This window comes from Impatiens glandulifera, chromosome 2, assembly GCF_907164915.1.
Source record: "Impatiens glandulifera chromosome 2, dImpGla2.1, whole genome shotgun sequence".
Classification (NCBI taxonomy): domain Eukaryota; kingdom Viridiplantae; phylum Streptophyta; class Magnoliopsida; order Ericales; family Balsaminaceae; genus Impatiens; species Impatiens glandulifera.
Window position 1 is genome coordinate 53,375,296 of NC_061863.1, and position 21,688 is coordinate 53,396,983.

The 21,688-nt window shown below is 32.0% G+C and overlaps 3 protein-coding genes across 4 annotated transcripts; 2 read left to right on the forward strand and 1 right to left on the reverse strand.

Annotated features, from left to right (window-relative positions):
* The first annotated feature begins 963 nt into the window (after positions 1 to 963).
* LOC124925786 (GATA transcription factor 28-like) lies at positions 964 to 4,133 on the forward strand. The gene is made up of 8 exons (XM_047465885.1): positions 964 to 1,071; positions 1,158 to 1,511; positions 1,706 to 1,789; positions 1,879 to 2,012; positions 2,332 to 2,427; positions 3,335 to 3,440; positions 3,620 to 3,697; positions 3,803 to 4,133. The coding sequence occupies exons 2-8, from the start codon at positions 1,176 to 1,178 to the stop codon at positions 3,848 to 3,850; spliced, it is 882 nt and encodes a 293-aa protein (XP_047321841.1). The 5' UTR covers positions 964 to 1,071; positions 1,158 to 1,175; the 3' UTR covers positions 3,851 to 4,133.
* A 1,540-nt stretch (positions 4,134 to 5,673) lies between these two features.
* On the forward strand, positions 5,674 to 13,734 carry LOC124925326 (dynamin-related protein 3A-like). Of its 2 annotated transcripts, XM_047465296.1 has the most exons (20): positions 5,675 to 6,169; positions 6,684 to 6,966; positions 7,049 to 7,077; positions 7,170 to 7,271; positions 7,958 to 8,026; positions 8,117 to 8,176; positions 8,498 to 8,611; positions 9,079 to 9,127; positions 9,228 to 9,337; positions 9,444 to 9,536; positions 9,620 to 9,712; positions 9,791 to 9,928; positions 11,120 to 11,230; positions 11,344 to 11,439; positions 11,560 to 11,596; positions 11,982 to 12,124; positions 12,213 to 12,359; positions 12,874 to 12,926; positions 13,045 to 13,144; positions 13,255 to 13,734. In XM_047465296.1, the coding sequence occupies exons 1-20, from the start codon at positions 5,792 to 5,794 to the stop codon at positions 13,486 to 13,488; spliced, it is 2,439 nt and encodes an 812-aa protein (XP_047321252.1). In that variant the 5' UTR covers positions 5,675 to 5,791; the 3' UTR covers positions 13,489 to 13,734. The 2 variants fall into 2 exon arrangements, with proteins under 2 accessions (XP_047321253.1, XP_047321252.1); XM_047465297.1 differs by lacking the exon at positions 7,958 to 8,026 and having other exon boundaries at positions 5,674 to 6,169.
* A 760-nt stretch (positions 13,735 to 14,494) lies between these two features.
* On the reverse strand, positions 14,495 to 20,099 carry LOC124923732 (methylmalonate-semialdehyde dehydrogenase [acylating], mitochondrial). The gene is made up of 19 exons (XM_047463695.1): positions 19,958 to 20,099; positions 19,765 to 19,862; positions 19,412 to 19,483; positions 19,163 to 19,324; positions 19,009 to 19,087; positions 18,772 to 18,926; positions 17,951 to 18,014; positions 17,418 to 17,497; positions 17,256 to 17,321; positions 17,084 to 17,134; positions 16,848 to 16,999; positions 16,270 to 16,360; positions 16,095 to 16,175; positions 15,667 to 15,744; positions 15,347 to 15,382; positions 15,199 to 15,242; positions 15,047 to 15,125; positions 14,844 to 14,934; positions 14,495 to 14,765 (listed from the first exon to the last, which is right to left on the reverse strand). The coding sequence occupies exons 1-19, from the start codon at positions 19,983 to 19,985 to the stop codon at positions 14,653 to 14,655; spliced, it is 1,620 nt and encodes a 539-aa protein (XP_047319651.1). The 5' UTR covers positions 19,986 to 20,099; the 3' UTR covers positions 14,495 to 14,652.
* Between the last annotated feature and the right edge of the window lie 1,589 nt (positions 20,100 to 21,688).

Below are 21,688 nucleotides of genomic sequence, written 5' to 3' on the forward strand. Positions count from 1 at the left end.
TAATATACATGAACTTTAAAAAAAAAAAAACTCTAAAGAATCTTAAAATACCACATATCAAACAAGTTCTAGGTGATAGACAAATTCAAAGTTTATTAAATGTGTTTTTTTTTTATGTCAATTGGGATATACTGTACAGTAATAAAAAAATTATAAGTTTTTAAGAATGAATGTAATTACAAAATTCCTTTGACCTTTGGAATTTGGCAGCAATAATTGCTAGCTTTTGGATCTTGTTTGGTTTTCTGTTAATTAAAAACTTTAGATTATGAATTCAATATAGATGACAATGGAGCGATAGTTGGAGATTTTTTTATAACTATCCTCTTCTAATCTAATTTTTGAGAATTTTCGCGGTATAATTTATATCATATATATATTTTTTTTCTATAATAGAATGATATTTTAATATAATATATTAAAATTTTATACTATTATAAATAAATTTAAAAGTTTTATAAAATATGAAAGATAAAATGAATATATTGTTTTGTTTATAGTGTTGGTGTTGGGTATGAAATAACAGGGATATAAAGGGGAATTTGAATAGATGACCCTAAAAACAGGTGAAATACGGAAATTGAGGTGAATAATTTAAATAGCGTTGGTGACCATTTTTTTTAATGACAATTGTACCATTGCGTAACGCAACTCTAGTTGCGTGACGTAATCGAATTTTTTTTTTTCAAATTTTTTTTTTCGTCTCACGATTACGTGACGCGATTGCGTAACGCAACACTGAGGCATTTTCGTCCAAAAAAATTTCATAATTAAATTTTTTTTAAAAATAAAAAATTGTGTCACGCAACTGAGACATTTTCGTTCAAAAATAATAAAAGGGTTACTAGAGCTATTTAAATTATCCATTTTTTTAGGGTCATTTGCTCAAATTTCCCAATACCATGGCAATTATTATATAAGATTAGGGGACAAATATACCTTAGATATAAGTTTAGGTGCTAATTTGATATTTCCCTCAATCGATGTTCATATTCTATCTTGTCCGAATTCTATCTTCCCTCTCCAAGTTTCCGGCTTCACGAAGATCAGTGAACCTCAATCACTAACAAGGTAATATTTTTTCTCAATCTCTCGTATGCCATTATACGATATTTGACCTAGATTCAATTTTGAATCATACTATTTCCACTCTCAAGTTCGATTGGAGCCCTGTAATGACGGAAATCAATGAGCAACTCTCTGTTTACCCAACAAATTCCACGGATTTACATCACCATCAAGAAAACCAGATCGTGGACGAAGAAGAAGAAGACGACGACGTTGCAGGCGGAGAGTCGATAGATAACCCTCACATCCGATTCGAATCTCACGTTCTACACGATGATGGTAGCGTTGGCCCGATTAATGGCGTCGAACAACCTCTTCATCCTCATGATTTCTATACCAATGCTTCTGAAATTGTTCCGGTCACTGACAACGGTGGAACCGACCAGCTCACGTTGTCTTTTCAGGGAGAGGTTTATGTCTTCGATTCCATTACGCCTGAAAAGGTGAAGTTTTACTATTATATTGCCTTAGTTTTGCTTGAATTTTCACAATTTCACACTTCTATGATGACTATACAATGTGGTTAGCTAGTATAATCACTTGCTTAAAACTGTCTATTGATCTAGCTTTGCAAGGCTTTTTCTGTTTTAGGGTTTAGGGTTTCACTCGGCTTGATGTTTAATCAGTTCTTTCACAGGTACAAGCAGTTCTATTACTATTGGGTGGGTATGAGGTGCCGGCTGGCATTTCAACCATTGGTGTGAACCCACAGATTCGAAAGGTATTTATGTGACAATGCTCAGTTCATTGATAACTTCACACATCTCAGCTTCTTTTGTTTGATATGTTTTCTGTCTGCAAATGTTGTAGGCTTCAGATGATTTCCCATGTAGATCAAGTCAGTCACAAAGGGCTGCCTCTTTGTCTCGATTTAGGGAGAAGAGGAAAGAAAGATGTTTTGACAAGAAAATTCGTTACACGGTGCGAAAAGAAGTTGCACTCAGGTACTCTCAAGATATTAGGCTATTGTTTTCTTTCTTATGGAGCTTGCTTTGTGGTCCAGGGTTTGTAAATATGAAATTGATCTTATTTTCATTCTTATGGTAATCCCTTTTATGGAATATAGAAAGACTAGATGCTAGAAAGAATGTACAATATGAATTGCTATGTATAAAAACCTTGTTTGATTAGTTTTAACCTATTTCTTATTCATACTTGTTGATTTAACCTACTCCACTTGAGATCATAAGTAGATTTTTTTGATGTAGTCAGACAGAATTTGGTTTTCTGTTTACGTTTTGTTGTTTTAATTGAACTGGACAGGATGCAGCGGAAAAAAGGTCAATTTACTTCATCCAAGTCAATATCAGACGAAGGGCCTTCAGATGGTGATGGTACTACATATGAGCAGGAAACTTTGTAAGTCAAAATATTTATCTACTCCCATCAGAAAAAGGGAGCCCTTCAGATTGTGATGTTAGAAAGTCAGGGTTAAAACTGTCTCATAGCATATTCTTCTTTGACCATCCTCTGGAGCTTCTAACTTCTCTGTATCTTGATGTATGTTTTTTTTAAATAATCAAATCTTTTGAAAAAGAACATTGTTGAACAAAAAAATATTATTTAGGTTATTTGGGGCTTGCTCCATTTGAATCTCGTTTGTGAAGGGGTTTTTAGGTAAAAGTCAGTTTTTTAGAAAAAAAAACCTGGTTTGAGGTGTTTTCATAAAAAACTTGCTTTTTTTAAACCAAAAAACCCCAGTTTAATAAATTATAAAAAAGTTAAAAGAGGGGTATTTGATTATTTTGGTTGATGGATTGGAAGGAAAGGAGATGTGATAGAAGTTTTTTTTTGTAAAATTCCAAAGAACCCAAGATCAAACAAGGTGGGGTTATTTGAGTTTAATCTCAATAATTCACTATCCTATCACCAATCATATTATCGATCAAATCATTCAAAATACTAAAATACCTTTCAATTTTATTTCAAATCAGAAACCAAAATACTCTTTAAAAGCAAGGGTAAAATGTAAAACAGTCTCAAATAACTGTTTATCTGGATTGGGACGTGAACAAGCCTTTTGGTTAAATTACTAAAATATACTTTGTATTAAATATTAGTTGACGATTCAAATGATTTGATGGTTAAATGACTAAAGCAATGATATTTTCATATTTTAGTTGATAATTCAAATGATTTGATTCGTTGAATTCATCAAACAAGGCCTTGGTTTCCACCTATTCCACCATGATTTTAAATTGTGAGAATATGTTTCAGGATAAAGATGGTCTTACAAATTGTTATGCCTGTTGTTGGTTTGGTATAGATGTGCACACTGTGGGATAAACTCAAAATCCACCCCAATGATGCGACGTGGCCCGACTGGACCAAGGACTTTGTGTAACGCTTGTGGACTTAAATGGGCAAATAAGGTGTGTTGTGCTCTTATAAGATCCTTTTTTGTTGGTTTAAAGATTGTTTTGATTTTGGGTTTTCTTTTGTTTAATGTAAATACTGGTTTACTTAGAAAGTTTATGTATCTTCTTTGTACTCTTTGGTTTAATTTCTGTATTGAAACTTCAATCAAAACCTCTGAGTATGATTTCTTCAGGGCGTTCTAAAAGATATCCCCAAAGCAATGTCAACGAATATCGGAACACAAAACAACAACATTAAAGTGATTGAACAGGTTCTGCTGGTGTTAATGAAATATTTTATGTTTGCTAGATCACTTGTTATACTTGTTATGTCTCATTTTGTGACAGGCTTTGATTCTTTTTTGCGTTTGTTGTAGAAAGTAATAACCGATCCGACTGAAATGGCGAATAGTTCTCAACTGTAGCAGCAGCTACATTTGGAATTTTGATAATCATGCAATTGTGGAAGCATTTGTTAGCGAAAACAGGAAGCTTCAATTTGTGTTTCTAGTTGGGTGGAATTGAAAAATTTGTAGTATATTATAATTGGTTTTATTGAAAAAGGAAATATGGTATTTCTTCTATTAAAAGTATTTTTCATAACATGTGGACAGTTGTAAAATATTTAGAGATTAATAATTAGATGGATGAACTTTTTAAGACTCATTTATATTTATCAACAGTTACTTTTAAGTTTTTTTTTATTATTTCTTTTTACATAATTGTTTAAAACGGAAGCCCGCCCTTTATTTTTATTTTTTTTCATTTCTCTTTAGATTTAAATTTAAATAAATAATCATAGAAAATAAAATAAAATAAATATAAATAATTAATTTTTAATAAGATATACGTCTAAATAAATCTTAAGATAATTTATATAATTGTCATGTTATTAATATGTAAAAATTTCTTTCAAATAATACTTAGTTTTTATTATTTTATTTTTTGTTTAAATAATTATAGCATAACCTATTTGTAAATAATTTGTTAATGGCTATTTATTTTTTTTAGAAAACCTTATTAAATTTAAACCCAATACATATTCATTCTGTAGTAATTATAATGAATTAAAAATTCGATAGTTGAAAAAAATTATAAAATGTTTAGTTAGAAAAAATTTAACAATTTAAATTGAAAGTTCTTTTTTTATGATTATTTAGTTAAAAATTATGATTCATAATTTTTTTTATAAGAAATTAATTCTTTTTAAATTCAGGGAGTTATTTATAAGAAATTTAATTAATAAATAAAACTTAATAACATTTAAAAAAAAAAAAATTGGTGATTTAAAAATTAAATTATATAAATAATTTACAAAATATAAAATTTTCTAAATTTTTTTGAATGATCATAGAATTTAACTAGGGTTCCTAAATAAAACAAACTCTTTTGAATTCGTAAACTATTAATGTTAAAGTAGAGTAAGAAAAAACGAACAAATAAAACATTATTAAAAAAAATTTAGCCAAATATTATGAGTTTAATTAAAATTATCATTAAATCGAGGGTGGTCACAAACATAAAAAAATGTCATTCCAAAATGATGATCTATTGTTTACATAAATGATAAACTTATACAATTGTAATTATAGGAGGATACAATTATAATTTTATAGGAAATATCAAATCAAATAACTTAAAAATAACTTCAAATTGAATTGTTTTTTTTTTTTTTCTATTTTACTTTCTTAATACTTTTAAGAAGGAAACGAACAAGAATTCGAGAAATAATCACTATACAATCTAATCTAATGGTATAAATTCCAAATGATCCATCAACGATTCACTATATTATTGAATTAAAAAAATTGAAGAAAAAAAAAACTCAATTAAATAGGATCTCGAACCAAATAAATGCAACCCTAACTTTGAATAAAAAAGATTAAAAAAATAATTCTCCAACACTAGAAAAGCCATGAGTGAGATTTTTTTTTTTATTTTTACAATTTTAGATTTAATGTTATTGAGAGAAATTATTCTTTTAAATTAATATTACATCAAATTTTAAATTATCATAATTTCAAACAAATATATTTTTTCTAAACTTTTAAAAATGATGTATGAAGTTTCAAAACAAAGTAAATATAAAAGATTATTTTTAGAGATGTTATTTTATATTATTGTAAATTAATTCTTTTTATATTTGAATGAATATATTTTTTACTTAAAAAAAAAAAAAATACACAATAAATAAAAAGTAAATAAATCAATCTCTCTATTGCCATTTCTTCATCTTCTTCTTCTTTCTTCTCCACCTGTGAGTTTCGCGTAGATTTCGTACATCGTCCGCGCATTTTCTCTCTCTTCAAAAAAAAGAAAAGAAAAGAATTCAAACATCTTCATTTGAAACCGCCGTAGATCATCAGATGGCCGACGATATGCTATCAACGCCGCCGCAAGCATCTTCTTCTCCTCCTCGAACCGCTCCGCTCGGATCTTCACTCATCCCGATTGCGAATAAGCTACAGGATATTTTCGCTCAGCTCGGAAGTCAATCCACTATCGAACTCCCTCAAGTGGCCGTCGTCGGCAGCCAAAGCAGCGGCAAGTCCAGCGTACTTGAAGCCCTAGTCGGTAGGGATTTCCTTCCGAGAGGTTCTGGCATCTGTACCAGACGTCCGCTAGTTCTTCAGCTCTTGCAGACGAAGAGTAAGCAGGACGGTACTGAAGAGGAGTACGGTGAATTCTTACATTTACCTGGAAAGAGATTCACCGATTTCAATGAAATTAGGAGTGAAATACAGGTATTGTTTGGTGTCATTATAGTCTTCTTCACTTTGCTTTATTGGAAGATTTTATTGAAATTGGTCCTTACAAGATGCTATTATCAACGATTGGTATTATTGTGATGATATCAATTAAAAATGCATCAATTAATATGATGCATACACAAAATTATCAACAAAAGAGACTGAAGTCTAGTCTTCGTGCTGTTTTTGTTTGACAAATAAGGAAAATTGCATTAAAAATGAACACAAGTGTTAATGAAGAACAAATGCATATATCCACTCCTTTAAAACAGTCATTCAAAAATCTTCATATTCTATCATTTTGTTTCATAGAATAAGCTAATTGCATACTGGTTTTAACATTTCATGAAGTTGTGATGGCCATTGTCTTGAACAGTATACAATAGTACTATAGTTTTGTTTTTGTTTTATGATCTCCTTGAATTAACATTGCTAATCTATTACTAAGTAATTACCTTATGTCAACGATCATGAACAACTGATTTATGCTTTGCTTTTATATTTAAAGGCTGAGACAGAGAGGGGGGCAGGTGGGAATAAAGGTGTTTCTGACAAGCAGATCCGTCTGAAGATATTTTCTCCAAACGTTCTTGATATCACTCTGGTGGATTTACCTGGGATAACAAAGGTTCCAGTTGGTGATCAACCTTCTAATATTGAAGCTCTTATTAGAACAATGATAATGTCATATATCAAATGTCCCACCTGTTTGATATTAGCAGTAACACCTGCAAATGCCGATTTAGCGAATTCAGATGCTCTGCAGATAGCTGGAAATGCTGATCCAAATGGTAAGTCCTTTTCAGAGAGAAACTCAAGCAAGGATTTCTATTTTCTGAATTTGATGCTTATAGATTATGCTTCTGGTTGTAGGTGAACGAACCATTGGTGTAATCACTAAGGTATATATGCCCTAAGATTGTTGATTTTTGTTCATATGAACTCCTTCTAATGGATTTGGTATTAACCTTATCCTTATCTCCTACATCTTCAGTTGGATATCATGGACAGAGGTACAGATGCCCGCAATTTTTTGCTGGGAAAAGTAATCCCTTTGCGGCTTGGTTATGTAGGGGTTGTCAACCGCAGTCAACAGGTAAATCTTCATCTTGAACAATCCAGATAAAAAAGTGTAAATAGTTACTAGTATAGAGAAAAGTAAGATGTTATTTATGCTAAAAGTTCATCACTTGAGGACATAATTTTAGATCATAGCAAAAACACAAAAAGAGGACATAATTTGAGAATTTGATTTTCAGATTAGTGTTTGTTTTAGCTTGCACTCATTGTTTTTATTGTTATATACACAAATATTTAGAAGTGCCTTTTGTTTGCTTTTTCCATATGGTTCGGTTTATGTTGTTGATATGTTTTTGATGAATATCTTTAAATGCTTTCAAAGATCCATATTAATTCATAATTGAATAGATTTGTTCTAGCACCTTCTTACTTTGTCATGCAAATGTTTCTCCACTTTCAGAACTATCAGGATATGTTCAGATGTAACGGCCGAGATAACACTTATAGTTTCGCAATATGAAGTTTTTTAGATTATTTTGGTTCTGAAAATTTTGTTTTACCCTTCTTCAATTTTCCATGCTTCCCTTTTATAATGGTTGTGTCAATGAATACTTATGAATAAGTTTAGAGGTTCAAGGTACTAATTCTTCAACTAACAACTTTGGAGGATGACAAAATATGTAGAGATTATTTTTGTATGTTAGGATAACTGGGTTCAGTTGTTGAACTTATAGTATCATTGATATACCTTTCTTTATACAGGATATTATTCAGAACCACAGTATAAAGGATGCCCTCGTGGCCGAGGAAAAGTTTTTCCGCAGTCAACAGGTATGTCTATTCCATCTGTGCTTCCTGTGCTACGTGGTTAATATTTTCCAACTGCTCATTCTGAAATGATTTGTTACCTTCTATAATCAGGTCTATAGTGACATTGCTGATCGTTGTGGTGTTCCCCAGCTTGCAAAGAAGTTGAACCAGGTATGCAAGTTGTAGTATGTCCTTTGCATTTCTTCCCTGTTCAGGAATACATAAAGTTTTCATTTGTCACATGTTACTTCTAATGCAGAAACTACTCTTTTATGAACTTTGGTTCATATATGACACACCTAGGTTAAATCACCTAGAAAAGATGAAAACCATTGCATGGTTTGACACAATCTTCTTCATTAGTGTTAGTCTTTGTGTGTCAAGGATTTCCTTATGGACATCTATTTTGCTGAAACTTTTTTTGTACAGTTTTTTCCATTGTATTAAATTTTACAACTAACATTGCCAGTAAATTATGCTTGTTGTAAGTAGGTACTTATTCAACAAATCAAGAGAGTACTTCCAGAGTTGAGATCCCGCATTAGTGCAGAACTAGTTTCTGTTGCAAAGGAGCATGCCAGTTATGGAGAGATCACGGAATCAAAGGCATGTAATTAATATTTTCTTGTTTATTTATCGTACCTGTTATTATTGTTTGATCTAAGAGAATTTTGTACTCAACTTTTGATGGTATGGCGGTTTTCTTTTTTGTGCATAGTCATCTCCATCAATTATTAGTTTGCAGAACTTCATTGACTAACCTAGATTTCGTATGCTGAACAAGAACCTGAAATAGTGGAAAGTTACCGGGGTCGTCACATGTTTTAGTGCGGGATTTAAGCTTGTGAACTTGAGAAAAAGAAGCCTATTTCTGGAACAAATTTTGCTTTGATTACATTAATTATGATTGAGTGCCTGGTATAATAAACTGTATTTTTATCACTTCTGGTCCAGATAGATAGGTCTATTAATTTGATTTATGATATTTTATTGAGTTCATTTTTATGTTTATAACATTGGTATCTGAGATGCTTGCTGATATATTATTTTCCCTACTTCCTTTGGATAAATAGGCTGGCCAGGGAGCTCTTCTTCTGAATTTTCTATCGAAGTACTGTGAAGGTAATGTCATTCAGCCCTAGCTATGGTGCTAACAATGTATGATATCCTCAATTCCTTAACCAGCTTTAGATCCTAACAGTCCAATCCTTTTTGGAAACAGCTTTTTCTTCAATGATAGAAGGGAAAAATGAAGAAATGTCAACTACTGAGCTGTCTGGAGGAGCACGTATCCATTATATTTTCCAGTCCATATTTGTGAAAAGCTTGGAGGTTTGTTTTTTTATAAGATGTCTTTTTTCCAAGTTGATCTACACATGCAAATGAAACTTCGATTTAAATGGGTTATTATAAAATTTGATGTCTGAATTTTCCGCAGGAGGTAGATCCTTGTGAGGATTTAACTGACGATGACATCAGAACAGCAATTCAAAATGCAACTGGCCCCCGATCTGCATTATTTGTACCAGAGGTAGACCTTATGGTTCCTATGCGAACTTCCAGTTTTCTTTTTTTCCCTAATTCACATATTTTATTTCTCCTCCTACTATACAGGTTCCATTTGGAGTGCTTGTTCGGAGGCAAATAGCTCGTCTATTGGACCCAAGTCTTCAGTGTGCTCGGTTCATTTACGATGAGTTAGTTAAGGTAAGTAAACTTCATTTTATCTTAATCATGTGTTTGTTTTAATTGTGGCAAGAGATAAGTAACATTGCTTTTGTGCAGATGAGCCATCGTTGCATGATAAATGAATTGCAGCGGTTTCCTGTTCTTAGGAGACGTATGGATGAGGTCATAGGAGACTTTTTGCGAGAAGGCCTTGAACCCTCAAAGACAATGATTAGACGCCTTATTGAAATGGAGGTATCCTTTCTATATGTATAGGATGAAGATAGGATTTTAATGTCCTGATTGTATACTATATAATATATATCATGCAATATCATGAATGAGATAGTTAATTCATTTATTAACTGAATGACAGTTGCTAAATTATAGTAAATACTGAATTAAATTAGTACAGTACTTTATATTACTCAGCTTTAACATATGTGGTAAAATCTAAATTGAAAAAAAGTTCATTGGGAAAATTTGCTAGTTACCTATTCATAATTAGTAGACTAGTAGTATATCACTTCATACTTTTTTCAACTTGTCAGACATGTTAGAGCACTAGGTTTTAGTATTTCAATCTCCCCTTATACAGCGAGCACTATATGTTGCCCCTTTTTTTGTTTGTTTGGGGAAGGAGGGCACATCAATATTGTTTCTTCCTCCTGGCATATTGTTTCTTTTCTATACTCAAATTCAATTTTATCTCTTGCTGATTTCCTTATCGAATGTTGGATAAATTTGCTTCAGGTCTTTTTCTCTCAAGTTGTATTACTTTATTTTTTCTGATTTCATGAGTTTGCTTCTAATTAATCCATCTATTTCTTTCTTCCATAATCAGATCCCTTGAGTTAGATATCGAAATGACTTTCCTTTTTTCTTATTTGATTCTAGTCTAACATGAGGACCACTATTCTAATGATTTTGAGACCTCAAATCTCCATCTCTAATACAGTTAGCACATGAATCATTTTTCTGTTTCCTCTCACTCTTTTGCTTCTTCTCTTCCCTTGCAACGTCTTCTGTATACAAGTTTATCCATATTTCATCCCTAACCAATGATGAATGGTACATTTGTCTAATGATCAAAAGTTGGATGTCAAATATAAGGCTAGTTCTAACAGCTTCTCAATTGAAGGAATAGATTCTCAATTGCCTAAATTTGAGGCCATGTTCCAATCTTGAAAGAAGTTGGGGGGTAAATTTGGTTATTTCCCTCTCTTCTGCTTTTTGTTTCATCTAGTTTTCTTATGTTTACTTATTTGCCTCTAACTACAAGTAATCTGCATAATTCATATATTTCTACCATTTCCAATACCATCTTGTGATTATTTCAGAAACAAACTAGGATATGCAGCCACTTTGAGTAGATAGTTTTTACCCTTTACCTTCCTATTAATGCAAAGTGCAAGTGAACAAACTCATTTATGTAAATCAATGCAGATGGATTACATAAATACTTCACACCCTAATTTTGTGGGTGGGAGTAAAGCTGTAGAAATGGCCCTCCAACAGGCCAGGTCCAATAGAACCACACCCATCCCTAAACCAAAGGTACATGAAACTTATGTTATAGACACTCGTCAATTTTTGCTCTCAATAGAGTTCTTGTCCAAAAATAGATGCGGACATAAGGAATTTGCTTTACATATACTTGCTCGTGTTAGGATGGCGTGGATTCAGAAAAAGCACCTGCATCTGAGAGAACTCTCAAGTCTCGTCTTCTGCTTCCCAGAACAGCAAATGGAATTAACCCAGATCAGGTGGTTTGATATTCTGATTCTATCCTTTTGGTGTTATTATTTTACATATTTTATCTATTTATTGTCCTATTTTGCTATTATTTACTGACATTTTTTGTTATGGTTTTTGTTGTGAGTTAGGCATCTCGGCCTGTTGCGGATGAAAAACCATTATCTGGTAAATTACTGATTGAGAACAGAAAATGTCTAAATTTGGTGTAATATAATCAATATGGATTGTGTTTTCTCATAATGATCCCATTTGGAAACTGGTAGTAATTTTTGGATCATGATTTAAATTATAGTGTGTTTTTTGTTGATTCATCTGATATACAAATTATTTTTTAGATCATGATCTAAATTATATTGTAATATTTTTTGCTTCATTTGATATAGAGAATTTTTTTCACGATGGTAATCAAATTAACTTTTACATAATTGCGATTTTTCACAAAAGTTGTTTCAATCATGATCAGTGTGAAAAACAAGTTTATAACAAAACATTCCAATTATTATTTTTCACTTTAAGTGCTTCTGATTGCATCTAATTTGTCATTGTGTAGGGAGTAGCACTAGTTGGGGGATCCCATCTATTTTTGGTGGCTCTGACAATCGCACGTCTTCCAAGGATAACGTAGCAATCAAGGCATTCAGTGAACCTGTTCAATTCATTGAGCATAGTGTCTCTTTGATTCAATTGAGAGAGGTATGGATCAAAATCTTATCATTTTCATGATAAACTTGATTTTATTTAGTTCACACATTTCTAACAATTTAAATTTAATGGTTTCAAGCCTCCAGCTATCTTAAGGCCTTCCGAAACCCATTCAGATCAGGAGACTGTTGAAATAATAGTCACAAAGCTACTGTTGAGGTCATACTATGACATTGTGAGAAAGAATGTAGAAGATTACATTCCTAAAGCGATTATCCACTTCCTGGTAATACACAGTCGGTTTTCATATTTTACATTACCATTTTTGTCTTTATATTCTCTTCTTGAGAATGGTTAAGAAATATACTGTCTTAATATCATTTGATTTCCTCGTATCTTCTTTTACAATTCAAACAAAAATTGGTGTGCCTTACATTGAATTTACTGGTTCATCCAATGTTTAAAATTAGCATCTGTTGGTTTGAGCCGAGGAAAAAAACTTGTTTGATGATTTTATATTTTAAAATATTATAAAAAAAGGATAATTGGATATTTTAGTCGATGATTTGATTGATCTTATAGAAGATTTGATTGATGATGTGAAGGTGGATTATATTGATAATTTCATCTCATGTGTTTCTCAATGAAGTCAAATTTTCTTTCAATTAATTGTTTCAACTATTTTAAAATGATTGTTGTTTCTTTTTATATGATGTGATTTAAAATGCTTTTCCAGTTTCATTTCGTCTTACAACCTGGCTGCTTCAATAATCGTTTTTTATTCTATTACTCTATCACAGGTAAACCACACAAAACGCGAGCTTCATAATGTTCTTATAAAAATGCTTTACAGGTGAGAAAATAATCAGAACTTTCAGGTTCTGTTTGTAAGAACCGTATATGATTTCTATATGCTTCATTTATTGGATTACCGGGTTTTTAGTGCTTGTACTTATAAGTTAATGAAACAGGGACGATCTGTTTGAAAAAATGCTGCAAGAACCTGATGAGGTGGCCGAGAAGAGGAAGAACACTAGTGAGAAGCTCAGTGTCCTTCAACAGGCTTTCAGGGTACATGGCTAATCAATAATCTCGTCTTCTATCTAATTTTTGGAAAAACTTTTAGGGTTTGAGTTTGTATTCGGATAAGAAAATAGTTGATTTGTTCATCTTTTTTGCAGATATTGGATAAAATACCTCTTGATGCGGAGACAGTTGAAAGAGGTTACAGTCTAAAAAACGATCCAACTGGACTTCCAAAAGTACAAGGACTTCCTTCGTCATCCTTATATTCAACAGAATCTTACTCACCTTCGCGTAAGAGTTCCTCGAAGTCTCGTAAATCATCACACTCTGGTGAGATGAACAACTACAGAGATTATAATAATGGAAACGGTTCGATTCTAGACAGTTGAAATGAACATTTTAGGAAGAAGGATGAAAAAATCGATTGTATTTGCTTTGCACAGGTGATACACTTATAAACTCTCTGTTTTCCGACTCTTGAGAGTTTGTTTTATAAGCTTGAAGATAGCTTATTATATTTTGTCTACTTGATTATTGATCAAGTATAGTATTATTATTATTATTGTTTTATTGTAACTCATTTTTTTTTTTCCAAGGGAAATAGCTTTAATACAATAAATAATAAGCTTTCACTATGATAATCCCCCAATACTTAGATATTGCATTTGTTCATAATAATTTTTTGTTGTTTTCGTTAAATTCATCTTCCCCTGTTTCTCTTCTGTCTATTTATGTTGTGAAAAAATATAAAATTTCATATTGATTACTATAGTGTTTTTGGTGGTTTGATTATGAAGTAACCTGTATTATGTACATGAATTTGTCTTCTTATATTTTGGGTAGTGTAAAACTCAAACTTGTGCTTACAAATGGGAAATAAATAAACATTTAGTAAAAATAAGATGGTGAAATCTGAAAAAAAACATGTTGCATGGGGATAAAAGAAGGTAGTAAATAAATATAGTAAGAAAAAAATACAAGAAAGGGTTAATTTATTTTTACTTTTTAGTAATTTTATATAGGCTCTCAAAAGTTATTTATTTTCGTTTGTTCTATAAAATAAAAATAACGTATCGTATACGAATAACTAACTCGGTTCTACTTGGCCTGTTATACATGTAACACGGTTCTACTTGGCCTGTTATACATGTAACTAGAAGAGAATTGATTTATTAAAAAAAAAATAATTAATAGGTCAAATAAAATTTTGTAATAATGATAATAATATATAATTGAAATTTTCATAGGAGAAATATTTATTCTCAATATGTATAATCATACTTACAATAATAAGGTTTTTTTTTTCTGCTAAGGCTGCTTTTACTCAATTCTAAGAGTAGATTATAATATTAATAAGTAAAAAATATATTATTTTTTCCTGAATAGATAATTAATTACTATTGTTAAAAAAAAGATTAAAACTACCTCCAAATAGTCCTAGAAAAAAGGTTGGCACCTATTATTGTTTTGAACATAATATCATTTATTTACCCTTTTTTCAAAAGGAAATATTATTATTATTATTATTATTAGCCTTCCATACATAATAATAATTAAGACTTTTGAGAAGTAGGCATAGCTAGAGAAACTCCAGGTCCACTTGGTAAATCCTTCCATTGTTGAGTTACTGTCTTAATCTGTGTAAAAAACTGAACTCCAGCTTTTCCTGAACAAAAACAAAAACTCATTTATACACAAATAAATAAATAAATAAATTGGTAAGAAAAGATAAAGAAAGTAGTACCATAAAAGTTCAAATCACCGGCAAAAGATGCCTTCGAGCCAGTAAACGAGAAGAAAGGCAAAGGAACTGGAATCGGCACGTTTATACCAACCTGGAGACAACCAAATTCAATTCAATTCAATTCATATTAAATATTTACTTTCTATGTTTTCTCAGAAAACAAAACAAGACGAGCTCGGTCAGTCAGTCAGTCAGTCGGTCACCTGACCAGCCTCGATATCTGTTTGGAATTTTCTAGCGGTTGCACCCGAGGTGGTAAATATAGCCGCTCCATTTCCATACCTGAAACCACATGAATCAACCAACATATTTTCGACAAAACAAAAAACATTTGCGGAAGGATGTAATGACATACTTATTTCTGTTGACAATTTCTATTGCCTCTTCTAAGCTGTCAGCCTGGAAAATCAATGCAAAACTTAAATTAAATACATCCAAATGGAATGATAGATTAATCTATAATATATATAGATAAGCATGAGGAATGTAATATGAATACATACCTGCATGCATAGAAGAACTGGGCCAAATATCTCTTCCTACAAAATATAACATTGGAGGATTTGTTTCAATCACTTAAAATTTATGTGCGATTCTAAGATGGAACGTAAAAGTAGTTGAACTATTTTACCCCATCTAATGACGTAATTTGATTAATTTCTAGCAATATTACTAAGTTACCAAGTTGGTAAGCTAGATTTATTTAAAAGTTGAATCTAAAAACATTTATACAATGAACTTAATTTAATAAGGCCTTAATCATTTAAAGTAAATGATAAAAGATTAGTTATCAAACACTAGCCAATTTGTTTCCAAGCAGTACCTTGTAACACTCCATATCGGAAGTGACACCAGACAAGATTGTCGGCCCAATAAAGTTTCCTTTTTCATATCCCGGAACCTGTTTCTCGCCAACAAAATCTCTTATTAATAAAATATCTGCCAAGTCCAAGTATAATACATAATGAGTCTATTCGACACTTCTTCACCTGGACCATCATCCAGAAAAATCTACATTTGGTATATTTTTCAAAAACTCACAACCATCATGATTTCTATACCAAATAAAATGAAATAAAATTAATTATCCAATAAACAATCTTATTCAAAACGAAAAAGAATCAATTTTAGTTTCACTTTGTTGATTCTCCAATGGGATTATGATTGTGAGAAAATAAAAGTTTTTAAATAGGCCTATTATGATTCTTTTCTAGATTAAGAAATTAAATGGACCAAGATATGAAAACGAACCAAGATATCTCTTCCATCGAGCAGTAATTTAGCACCACTTTCAACACCACTTTGTATCAACCTGCACACCCGTTCCTTTGCCTGTAATAAAGAAACAAAAGAGTGTTGAAGAAATGCTCTTATATTCAAGGTTTGAAGCATTAATTTAACTAATTCAGAAATAGGAGCTATTTACCTCTTTGCTGATCACTGGACCAAGATCAGCATCAGGAACAGTTCCAGCATTAACCTTAAGTGCCTTGGCACGCTCCACTAATTTATCTTCCCTAATAAATTACAACACATTTGCTTAGCATTAAAAAATGAAATCTTCTGAGAATACTTGAGCACTGTATTCTTGTATTCTGTCAATACTCTCAAATATATGTTTCTTTTAGCTAAAGGAAACTTCAATCTTCAACATGTTAACAGCACATAATTTGTTTCATGAATCAAATCATTAACTATAATACCCTTCTACAATTCCATGGGTCTATCTTGAGCTTATCGGAATCTAACTTTATTGTATTTTTCTTTCTTCAACCTCTCTATTTTCTGTAAACTATTTAGGAACGTTTCTTGCTTTCCACTCTCGATTACAATAAAAAGTTGGCATTTTTTTCAAAAATAAAAAATAAACTACAATTCAAAGGGGATATTGGACAATACACACAAAAAAAAATGTTTTTTTAAATAGATGTTTTTGAAAAACCCTTCCTCAAACAAGCTCCTAGTTTTTTATGGGAAAGCATTCCCCCTAGGGTAGAATAGTACCATGGCTTTGAGTCACCAACAAACACCACGGTACTAAGTGCCATGCATCTTTGTCCTGCAGCACCAAACCCAGCAGCTATTAAAGCATTTAATGTAGCATCCATGTTTGCATCAGGTACAACAACTCCATGGTTCTTCGCTCCCATATTAGACTGGAATAATCACTATGTGTCAGACACTACTTCTTTCAAGTCTAACTATAATTAATAGCTTCTAATTTAAACAATCATGCTAACCTGAACACGTTTTCCTTTAGCTGATGCTCTTCCGTATATATGCATTCCAGCCTTTGAAATTAGATTAACAAAATGACTGTTTACTATTGTATTAATATGAAGGTTTAGTTGAGGTGTCTAACAAAATTGAATTCAATCATGTATATGCATCATTCATATATTTACAACTTACTGTGTTTGAACCAACAAATGATATGGCTTTGATATCGTCATCATCGCAAATAGCATTAACAACGTCCTGTTCCAAATCAAGGTAACAAAATATAAATTGAACACTACAATAGGTTTACCATGAACATCAAAAAAGGACCATAACTTCTCAATTAGAGCTTACATGGGTTCCATGAACGATATTCAAAACACCATCAGGTAAACCAGCCTCCATTGCTAATTGTGCAAGCAACATGGAAGCCCCTGGAAAGAGTATTAACATTTTACTTATCAATATTAATTTCCAAAATTGAGTGAAAGTCACCATCTCAAAGATCTACCCTGAGACAAACAAGGGTATTCCATAGGAAATCTACAACCAATAGAATTTCTGAAAGTGCCAAAACAAAGAAAAGATGCTGCCTTGTTTAGAAAGTCATTGTGGGGGCAGCAGTATAAGTTATCTTCATTTTGCCTAAATTGAGTTGTGAAGTACCTTCAAGAAATTGAAGATTACTAGGACATACACAAGTGCTTCAACATAAAGAATGATAACCTAGGTCAGAAATAAGGACATGCGCACAACTATCCTTGGGACACTTCTTATCCATCATTGTAAATTTTAACCATGCAAGAACTGAAGTTCATGAAGTGAGTTCCATTAATGTGTATTCTATCCAGGTTAAATACACAACCAGGTAAAGAAAGATAATTTACCCGGATCTTTCTCTGATGGCTTTAGAATAAAGGTGTTACCACATGTAACTGCAACAGGAAACATCTGCAAGACAAAATATCCACATATCACACAGAAATTTAAGATAAAATCCGGCCTCAAAAGCACATTGGCTATGCCCTTTCTCACCAAAACTCTATTTCAGATAATCTAAAAAGAACAATGAGAATTACATCATACTGTAGTCTTGCCAGTTTCTAAATAACATTAAAACATAGAAAGCTGGTATTATTTTTGCTAAGCAAGTTTGTTTCTATTGAAGATCTCATTTATGGAGTATCTGGCACATCACGAAGGACAAATCCTGAAATCCCAAGGCCTCGTTTGTATGAGATATCAAGGGCTTGATTGGATAAAAGAATAAGTCTCCCAAAATTGATGTTCAGATAAAAATAGTAGATCTGGATTAGAAGGGCAAATGGGATTAACTTCCATCCCAGTGTGGATAACTTAATAACAAAGGAAGGCTGTATAACCTAAACTCAATCTGGATATTGGCTGAGCCTTTAGACAATTGAAGTCCCTTTGGTGGGGTTTAAGTTATATATCCCCTTTAAATCCAATCTGGTCATAATCAAATCTGTTAATAATCTAAGAGTCCACAGATGAGAGTATAAAGAAACAAACAAACTGTCTTGTCCTTCATCTAGTAGTGGTGCACTTCATCACTTAAGAAAAATGCAACAATGTGTAAAGATCATTATATTCAAAGATAAAAACTGGTGCACCTATAACTTCATATCTTCACTAATAATAAATTGCACAAGGAGAACTAATTCATGGAAATGAATAACTAATCTACCCATAAAGGAATCATTGCTGGGAAATTGAAAGGACAGATTCCAGCACAAATTCCAAGTGGCTCTCGTATGCTGTACGTGTCAATCCCATTCGATACATTGGAAACAAACTCCCCCATTTGCAATGTCCCCATTCCACAAGCATGTTCTACCACCTCTTTAGAAAGAAAAAAACAAAAATAAATCAAGTAATGACAGTTCCACTGTTGTTTTACTAGAAGACAAATAACGCAACCAACCTAGCCCACGGAAAACATCCCCCTGTGCGTCTTTCAAAGTTTTCCCCTGCTCAGTGGTGATATTCAAAGCAAGCTTATCCTGATACAAACATTAGAGTGAATTTGAGAAAACTTGCAACTGTTTGGTTTAGTGAGAGGCTGTTACAGAAGTTACCATGTCTCTTCTGATCAGCTCTTGTAGCTTGAGCATAATACGTTGGCGAGTAGTAACTGGCGTGTTCCTCCATAATGGAAAAGCTTTCTTGGCTGCTGATACAGCAGCTTTAAATTCTTCATTTGTAGTCAATGGAATTTGAGAAACTACTTCTTGTGTTGCCTGTTATATCTCATTAACATATTCAGGAAAAATCTCACAAAATATAAATAATTAAATCAACGACAAGGGAATGATCTTAATTCTTACTGGATTCAACACATCTATCAATGAATTCGATTTGGAATCCACAAAGCTACCACCAATAAGGTTTGGAACTCTCTGAAACCAGAAGATGAAATTAAATCTTTAGACCACTATAACTTCAACTCAACTCAACTCAATGAAATGATCTAATTGAAAACAAGGCAAAATCGTTTCCACTTCCAACTCAATTAGCTACTTTAATGGCTGATCGGTTATCCGAATCATATTGTTATTATTTCCTAATATTCTGAAGAATGATTGCCTTCGCGCTTACTCGATCATACTTACCAAACTTGTACTCCTCGTGAACAAAATGAACGAAAAGAAAAGGCAATCGGGAGCAGAGAGAGACTTACAGGAGGATTGCGGAGCTTCATTGACGGTTCGGCGGCGGTTGAGAGATGAGAATTGCTTAAACAGAAGATCTGAGGATTGAATGACCGTAAAGTACCAACTGCAGTTGAAAAGATAAACAACTTCTTTACAAAATCTCACATACGATTGAAGGAATACGAATCATTGATATAGAAAGATTAGAGATGCCGTTACCTCGCCTGAGCAGCGAAACTCTTAGCATCCTTCAAGTTCAGTTCTGAATTCCGACGTCTGAATTCGACTGTCACAGTCGGCCTCTCTCTCTCTCTCTCTCTCTCTGGCTGGTATATAAACCGATGAAATGTTTTTATTGTCTACGATCTCATTATACGTGCGCTATGATTCCTGATCAAATATAACCCGTCCGATGAATCTGTTGTAACATCATGATCATGTTTTAGCGTGTGATAAAACAGGGATGTATAAGAGAATGATGGTCTGGGGAACATGTGATAATAATAGTTAATAATTTGTAAATAAAAAGGATTAAGGAAGATTTAATTATTTGGGAGATTCCGTCTAATTTGTTTCTTTATGCAATGGTTTAATTTAATTTCTATTTGCTTAGTCACTAGATAACTACTACTTTGAAGTGGAGATATTTTTAAATCACCTAATACAAGGTAGAAAATTACTTAATCAATCGAGTTTGAAGTCGGGATTGAAAGTTTACGAAACTCAAATTCCAAATCAATATGAGATAATTGAACGCCCTTTGTAATTGAGGCCAATTTTAATTTTTTTTTTTAAATTACCTTTTTATTTATTAAGTTAAATAATTATTTCTTCGTAAACTAGTATCACATTTTATAGTTATAATAATGAATAAAAGTTACAATTGTTATGGTGACCAAAATTATAATGATTAATTTAATATAATTTTTTTACTTTAAAAATAATATGAATTATGATATACAAATAATAAAATAAAATTATAGACCCAAGAATATTATTCATATTATGATTCTCTCCATAATACCTTACTTAAATTTAAAAGAGTTTTGAGTATAAATTGAATACTCAATACTCATAAAATTGCAAACCACTTCTAAACTGACCATTATAAATATGCCCATTAGTAAATTTATTTTATTCATATAAAATATAATTGTAATTCATTGAATATCACCCATTATCAACTTATTAGACACCGATGTAAATTGTCAAGATTGATTGTTTATTTTTCATTAGTTTTTCCTATTTTTTATTATACTAATACAAGAAAATTTATAATATCCTTCTATAAAAAAAATATTGTTATTTAAAACTCTTCTAAAAAAAAACATTTATTTGATTCCACTCAAACACAATAAATTAAAATAAGAGAAGGTCGTGGTAACTTTAAAAAAATTAATATCATATTTATTTGGGTTTGGCCAATTTTTATGTTCAAAATTAAATTAGACAATTAAAATTAAATTATACTTGAAAGTTCCTGGAAACTGCTCATCCTCTCTCTCTCCCTCCTCTGTTAGATATGCTGTCCCACATTGAGACAGCAATTCTGTGTCCCACAACATAAACGATGCCGTTTTATCTAGAACATTCGGTAAACCTAATTCAAGAAAAGGGTCGAGTTGGAATGTAAACTCATTTGCTGACGAGCTTGGGTCCGTCGGATCCGAACTTGGTTTCTGGGCCATGGTAAATAAGACCTGAAGAAGGCACGCCCCCAAGAATGAAGAGGAAGAAAGAAGAAGACTGTAAATAAAGAAAGTAGAAAAAAAGAAGAGAGATAGTAAAATAACAATGAAAAGTAAAAACAAAAAAAAGGTAAAACGACAACGTGGGACAGCAGATCACCTTCGGCTCCGGCAGGTTTTGACATTTCTTTAATCTTTGAATGCGCCATTGGTAAACGACTTTCGGGGAAGTAAGATCGCTCATTGGAAGCAGCTCTTACTT

Bases quoted from the DNA above. Each gene is read 5' to 3' on its own strand.
- LOC124923732 (XM_047463695.1), bottom strand. From the start codon at position 19,985: ATGCTAAGAGTTTCGCTGCTCAGGCGAG. The intron at 19,484-19,764 runs GTAAGTCTCTCT...TTCTGGTTTCAG, and splicing joins TGAAGCTCCGCAATCCTCCT to AGAGTTCCAAACCTTATTGG. The intron at 16,176-16,269 runs GTAAATAGCTCC...TCTTTATTACAG, and splicing joins GTCCAGTGATCAGCAAAGAG to GCAAAGGAACGGGTGTGCAG.
- LOC124925326 (XM_047465296.1), top strand. From the start codon at position 5,792: ATGGCCGACGATATGCTATCAACGCCGCCGCAAGCATCTTCTTCTCCT. The intron at 9,338-9,443 runs GTTTGTTTTTTT...AATTTTCCGCAG, and splicing joins TATTTGTGAAAAGCTTGGAG to GAGGTAGATCCTTGTGAGGA. The intron at 11,597-11,981 runs GTAAATTACTGA...GTCATTGTGTAG, and splicing joins GGATGAAAAACCATTATCTG to GGAGTAGCACTAGTTGGGGG.
- LOC124925786 (XM_047465885.1), top strand. From the start codon at position 1,176: ATGACGGAAATCAATGAGCAACTCTCTGTTTACCCAACAAATTCCACG. The intron at 1,512-1,705 runs GTGAAGTTTTAC...GTTCTTTCACAG, and splicing joins ATTCCATTACGCCTGAAAAG to GTACAAGCAGTTCTATTACT. The intron at 1,790-1,878 runs GTATTTATGTGA...CAAATGTTGTAG, and splicing joins TGAACCCACAGATTCGAAAG to GCTTCAGATGATTTCCCATG.